The 7,064-nt window shown below is 48.5% G+C and overlaps 1 protein-coding gene across 1 annotated transcript; it reads right to left on the bottom strand.

The window, feature by feature from the left end:
* Positions 1-575: 575 nt before the first annotated feature.
* LOC135671842 (leucine-rich repeat receptor-like serine/threonine-protein kinase SKM1) lies at positions 576-6,371 on the bottom strand. The gene is made up of 4 exons (XM_065180123.1): positions 6,237-6,371; positions 5,860-6,135; positions 1,245-5,309; positions 576-1,143 (listed from the first exon to the last, which is right to left on the bottom strand). The coding sequence occupies exons 3-4, from the start codon at positions 3,715-3,717 to the stop codon at positions 803-805; spliced, it is 2,814 nt and encodes a 937-aa protein (XP_065036195.1). The 5' UTR covers positions 3,718-5,309; positions 5,860-6,135; positions 6,237-6,371; the 3' UTR covers positions 576-802.
* Positions 6,372-7,064: the final 693 nt, after the last annotated feature.

The raw sequence follows: 7,064 nt of genomic DNA, 5'->3' as shown, positions 1-7,064 counted from the left end.
TATATGATATCACATACTGTATTTTCTGTCAATAGTTTTAGAGAAAATAAATTTAATTATTTTATTTTTTATAATTACGAAAACTCAATATAAATTATGTATAATATCAACAACAATACTAAAGGCTTTAAGTACAAAAGGCGAAAGGTAATATGTAATGAGTGAAGTCAGGCCTATGATCTTATTGATCCAACTATGTTTACAGTCTGGAGAAATGTGCTTCAGAAAGAATATTTGAAAGGAGGGGGATTGGGGAGAACCAAAGATTACTCTTTAGGTTGCCAAAGCCTGTAATCTCTGTCAGTGATTCTTTCTCTCCCTTTCACCAGACATACACATAAAAGCTGAAGTGTCAACAGTGTTTCTTTCTCTCCCTTTAGGGAATCTCTGCTCTGCAGCTCGGAAAAAGATGCTGAAAAAGACAGCAGCTGACAGCATTGTCATAGATTTTGATATCGTTGTTGAATCTTCTCAGACTTGTGTACCATCTGAAAGCTCCATGTTTTAACCTACACCAAACACTGGTGAAATCCTCAGATACGCAGCAATCTGATAGCAGAGTCCTTTGCTTTCACTTGGAACAGGTCAAATGACAACTAAGATCTTGGCTTTCAATAAGGAAGAACATCTTTACATAGCTTTGATTGATCTATCCCATCACACAAAGAACCCTAGAGAGTGAACTCTCTTCACCTTTCCCATATTATTATTTAGCAGCTACTCATGCAAACATCCCCAAGCAACTCTCTGACTTTACTGTCTTCATCACTTGTACTATTTACATGCATGCGTCAAGCAGCAGCTAGTAAATCCATGTGGCTCTCGTAACCTTGGAAAGCCATGACGACGTCTTCCCTTCTAATCCAACCAAAAGTTTCACCGCCTCCTTCATGGATGGCCTCTCAGCCGAAGTGCACCGGACAGCCAAACCCATGGCTCCGATCATCTCATCTCTGTGCTGGCTGACCTGTCCGCTCATCGCAGGGTCGATCCACTCCTCCACGTGGCGCTCGCGGTAGCAGTAGCGGGCCCAATCCACTACGCCTCCGGAGCCTCCTCCTTCCTCGCCGTCGTGGGGGCGCCGCCCGGTCAGTAGCTCCGCCAGCAGCACGCCGAAGTAGTAGACATCGGTCCTCGCCTCCCCTGGTGTACGTGCATGGTAAATATCAGCAGATGCTAGGGGCATTATCGTCCGACAAGTGTCATAAGCACGCGTTACGGCATAATTGCGTTTTTTTCGGTACCTGGACGGACGTTGGCGACGTCGAGCACAAGGCGAGGCTCGCCGTCGCCGTACAAAACCACGGTGTCCGCCGTCAGCACTGCGCCGAGTAAACCGCAGCGGTGAAGGTGGCGGAGGCCCTTTGCGACGCCGAGGGCGACTCGATGACGCTGCTTCCAGCTCAAATCCCTCATCGCGACGCCCAAACATCTCGCGCCGGCGGTCGGCTCATACACAAACACCCACCTACTCTCCGACCTGCATGCCGCAACAAATCCGGCCACGTTGCGGTGCCTCGACCTGCCCAACTTCGTCACCTCTGCCCATCCTAACCCCGGCACCTCCTTCACCTCCCTGACCGTGAACCACCTCCCTTCACCATCGCTGTTGCTGACAGCTCCACTCTTGGCGTTCTTGATGGTCCTCAGGATGGCTTCCACCGTTGACAAAGTTCCGTCGAAAACCCGCACCTCCCAGACGACGTTACTGTCAGTCTCCGCCTTCTTTATCTCGAACTCTCCGCCTCGCCACCACTTTCTGGCTAGAAAGGTCAAGATAACGGAAAGGAAGATGATGACAAGAGCCGCAGCCAGAACCGTGACCGGGAACCACCACGGTGTCTTCGCGGAGGCGGCCTCGCATGGCAGGAGACCGGTCTTGGGCCCACCGCCGCAGAGGCCGGAGTTCCCGACCAGCGAAGCTGCCTCCACGGAGAAAAACGCTTCGGTCGCCGGGACACCACCGATGAGCCTGTTGTGAGAGACGTTGATCGACACCAGCGAGCCGGTCTTGCCCAAACTCGGCGGGATCTCTCCAGAGAACCAGTTCTCTGACAGGTCCAGGGCGCTAAGGACCGGTAGATCAGCGATGCCAGTCGGGATCTCGCCGGAGAGGTGGTTCTTGCTGAGGTCCAGTCTCACCAACCTCTTCAACTCGCCAATCGATTCCGGGACCGCACCAGAGAGTCGATTACCGCTGAGATTGAGATCCGATAGTTCAGTGAACAGCCTGAATCCCGCCGGGATGCCGCCGGCGAACTGGTTCTTGGACAGATCGAGGTGCTCGATTTCGTCACCCCCGAAGGACTCCGGCAGGGGCCCGGAGAACTTGTTTCCTGCGAGGCTCAGCATCCGCAGCGCCGGCATCTCCCACCGCAGGCGGCTAATCTCTCCGGAGAACCCGTTCCCTGAGACGTCGAGGTAGTAGACCGCGGGGAGCCGGGCGAATTCCAGCGGTATCTCGCCGGAGAGCTGGTTGTTCTCGATCCGGATCCTCTCCAGGGTGCGGCACCGGCTCAGACCTGGGGGGATGCCGCCGTGGAGTGCATTGGAGAAAAGGATGAGCTTCACCAGACGAAGCGAGTAGCAGAGGTGCTCCGGCACCCGGCCGGTGAGGTTGTTCGAGGAGACGTCGAGGACGGCGAGGTCGTCGTTTCCGAGGCCGAGCGAGCTCGGAATCGGTCCCTGGAACCGGTTCGACCACAGCTGCAGAACTTGGAGCTGCCGGATCGCCCCGAGCGAACTGGGGATGGCCCCCTCGAACCGGTTCGAGAATAGGTGCAGCACCTCGAGATTCTCGAGACGCACTACGTCCTCCGAGACCTCGCCGGACAGCTGGTTCTGGCTCAAGTCCAACGCGATCATGGCCGTCAGATTATAAACGGACGGTGGGATGGGGCCCGACAAGAGGTTCTGGTACAGGAAAAGGTACTGTAATTTCCCCAGGTTCCCGATCGAGCTGGGGATCCCTCCGGTGAGATTGTTGTACACGAGGTCGAGGTGCTCGAGCGCCGTCAGGTTCCCGATCTCCGGTGGGATCTCGCCGGAGAGGTTGTTGTACCCGAGATACACCCATCGGAGGGCTGTGATCTCGCCGAGCTGGGCCGGGATCGGCCCGGTGAGCTCATTGGAGGCCAAGGTCAAGAATTGCAAGCTCCGAAGCTCGGAGATGGAGATGGGGATTCGTCCTCGGAAGTAATTCCCACCAAGATCCAGGACCTTGAGGCGTGAAAGATGGAAGATTTCGTCGGGTATCGGCCCAGTGAGGAAATTATTGGAGAGGTCGAGCACCTGCAAGCTAAACAGTCCTCCGCCACCGCTGTCGGAGACCAAACCGACCGGGCCGGAGAGGTTGTTGTTGCTGAGGTTGAGGTAGAGGAGGGAGGGGGCAAGGCGGGGGAAGGAGAAGACGCCAGAGAAGCCGTTGAATGAGAGGTCCACGGCGGCGACGAAGGGGAGGGAAAGGAGCGGAGCGGGGAGCGCGCCGGAGAGGTTTTTGCCGGAGAGCCGGACGGCGGAGACGTGGCGGGAGGAAGAGTCGCACGTGAGGCCTTCCCACGTGCAGAAGGAGGTGGTGGAAGAGTTCCAGGTGGAGAGGGAGTGGAGTGGGTCGTCGGTGGATGATCGGATGGATAACAGAGTCTGGAGCTCTTGAGCTCGGGTTGATAATAGTAGTAGCAGCGGCAGGAGGAGAGTATGCAAAGCATAAGCCCTCATCTCTTTCTTTCCTCCTCTCTCTCTAACTCTCTCTCCTATTCGAGCGTGAAGAAAGGGATGGGTGAGAAGAAGTTGGAAACGAAGCGAGAATACATATAGACAGGAAAGGGTGTTGAATTGGGTGGGAAATGTCGATAATGGGGCTTGACTCAATTTTGAATGTGATGGCGTGTCACATGAAAGGTGGGGGAGGGGGGATGAGAAGGATGACACTTGTACTCACTGTGCATATGCTGCAACCAAACTCACGTGTCCTGTCCTATTTACAAATATTTGAACCCAACAATTAAGAAAAAAAATAGAAGGAAAAATAAAAATATTGAAGCGTCACACACTCATGTCTTATCAATGTGTTACGGCTTGTCACATCATGGAGAGGGAATGACAGATGATCATGATCTGATCATCATCATCATGCTTGTGAGTAGAAAAGTTCTGATCATCTCATCAGATTCACAAGCGGACTCTGCAACCCTATACAAGCCTCAAGCACGAAGACCTCCGGCCTGTTCAACCCTGGACATGGATGGCCTTCGTTCAAGGCTGCGAATCTGCCATGGCTCTGATTTCATTCAGTGCCTTCGGCAAAGAGAATATGCAAGGAAAGGAAGACAAGGGAAAGGTGGGAGACATCATGAGAGCCCAGATCTGATTGACTCTCGTACGCAGCCTTTTTCTGTACCCACACCCCTACCAGTCTCTTCCTTTCCCTCGTAGTGCTGTCTTAGTCACACCAAGCACGCTTGTTTGCCTCCTCCCTCACACTCTCCTTCGCTTTCCCTTTGGCCCTTTGCTCCTCCTGGTTCACTGGTTCCTCTTCTCGTGTGTGGCACTGTTTGTGTTACTGTACTATGTTTCAGTTTTCAAAGCATATGGGTCATCCTCTTCCCCAGTGAGCTCTCCTTATCTAGTTCAGATGTCCAATGAGCTCTAGAGTCGGTTGCTATCAGGAGGATTAGGTTTCTCTTACACAAATGCTGGTGTTTCCCAAAGGAGAAGCTGATACATTATTGTGTACAAAGGGTGGCATCCGCTGTTGGATGATTCAGGCATGCTGGTAGTGTGTGGCCACAGCACAAAAAAATAGATACTTAACAATGGAGGAGACAACTTGCATGTATCATGGATGATCTAGATTGTTTCATTAGAGTAGGAAAAATAATGGAAACAACCATTTTGCTTGCAAAGTAAAGCTGTGTATAGTAATTCAAAACATTAAAGTTTTGTGATTTATGCTAAGCCAGTCCATGATAACTTCAGAAGGTAAAATTGAACAGCAATAACAGTCTTTACTAAGTATCTAATGTTTCTACTTCATGTTTAATGATGCATGAAGAAAGACTCAGAAAATTACAAGAACATTGTATTCTTTATCTTGTAAACATATTATGGATTGACTCACCTGAACCTCTTCCAAACTCTTGCCAAAAAGGACTCAGATGATCTTGTCCCCTTGCTGAGATATTTCCAGGTGGTGAAACTGGACTCTGGCTAACAGAAGGATATCCGAGCTTCAGCAATATCAATGGTCCTTCTGCTGATTGAGCAAGTTCACCTGAGTGTGCACCCATGATAATTTATGGAGGAAACACCTGAAAGGCCTTCAATTTGTTCAGTTAATAATTATCCATGAATTTAGTAGCAAAATGGAAGTCAGCATTGATCCTCAAACCATATATTTATAGTTCAACCTTCTCTCTAGCTATTTTTAATCTCTGATGAAAGCTGGAATTCCAGCTGAAAGCTAATTATCACTTTACAGCAAAGAGACTATTATTTATTTTCCTCAGAGAAAGATGGAAGGGAGAACCCCCACCCCACATGTATATATCATTTCAAATCGATGAAAGGTTACAGAGTAAGAACCACAGAGCCAAGAAAGAAAGAAGCCAAAGGAAGAAAAAGTAAACAAAGGAAACACAAAATCACAAGTTTTTTCTCCCACAAAGCAAATTCCAGGTTAGCCAATTCACAAAGAACATCAGAGTCTTGCCATGGTTCATGAAGATTCTAATGTAACAGCATCACTAATTATGATTCAGACTGCCAAAAACTTGGCACCTATTTGCATGCAGACCAGAGATAAAAGATCAAACTGTGAACAACCGATGGAATCTAAACATATATATAAATGCGACCCACCTTTTGCCAAATTCACAGCTTGGCTCATCATCATCAATCTCTCTCGACTGCTTGTTGGTTTATTGATTGGCACAGAGTTCCACAAAAATACACCAAGAAACCCATCTGATGCCCTGTCCGAGATAATTACTTTAACTCAATCAAAGTGCAAGTATTTGTGTCAGATTTGAACTGACAAATCGATTCCGGAGGGTTTTCATCAAGCACGCCATCATATGCGGTCGATTCTCTTCTCCTTGTGCTCGACATTCAAAGAACGTGGAGAGGGTTTGCCAACTGTTGATTTAAGGGGAAAGAAAGAATACAAGTTCAACAAACGAAAGGGATATCCTGCCGAATTTTCATCGAACAACAAAAACCAGAAAGAAAGGAGGTACCGTCGATGTGAAGGACCTTTTTTTGGGCCGGAAATAAAGCCCTAGTGCAGCTGCCGGGGAGGGACCGGAACAAGGACGCGTGGAAATCGAAGGGGAGGGGAAAGGGAGTGGGAATTGCCGAGAGTGTCGCAGCGACATGCGACGGCCCTAATCCAAGCAATAAAAGACAAGATTAGCGTCGCTTAATCCAAGTTGTTAACGGCCCATCACAAGCCCAAGCAATCTTTGGCCTTTCTTTTAGGCAAGTAAATATGATTATTATGCCAAAAATAAAGACAAAATTGCATATATATATATATATATATATATATATATATATCCTTTTAAAACAGATGATTTTTATAATTATTCCTCTATATATAAGTAGACGATTAAATCGCCTTTGTAAAGGAAAAAAAAAAAATTGTCTAAGATAGTATACTATTAATAGTTAAATGCAAATAGCTTCATAATCAACAACACTTGATGGGCTTAGTGATGACCTGTTCAGTGGCCACAGCCTAAGCAGGGCAACATGGCCTTCTTTTGCATGGGAAGATCATCCTTCAAACTACTATCTCTCTCTGTATCATCTTACACCCTACAGCTTGAATTCACTTGCCCTTGAAAGCCTGCACAGGGGGGAATCATTTGAAGCTGCTGCTGATGGTAGCACTTGCAGAATCCATTCCCACACTGTAGGTTTTGTGTCATCCAGGAACAAAATCACCAACTGATATTATATTCTTGCTTCAGAAAAGCACTGCAAATGACTAATTGCAAGGCCTCAGTTTACCATGAACATGCTTCCTGTCACAAGAATCTGAAGCAGCATATATGGAATCTCAG

Source organism: Musa acuminata, chromosome BXJ1-4 (genome assembly GCF_036884655.1).
Source record: "Musa acuminata AAA Group cultivar baxijiao chromosome BXJ1-4, Cavendish_Baxijiao_AAA, whole genome shotgun sequence".
In the NCBI taxonomy this organism is placed as follows: Eukaryota; Viridiplantae; Streptophyta; class Magnoliopsida; order Zingiberales; family Musaceae; genus Musa; species Musa acuminata.
This window is presented reverse-complemented; position numbering and strand designations above follow the sequence as displayed.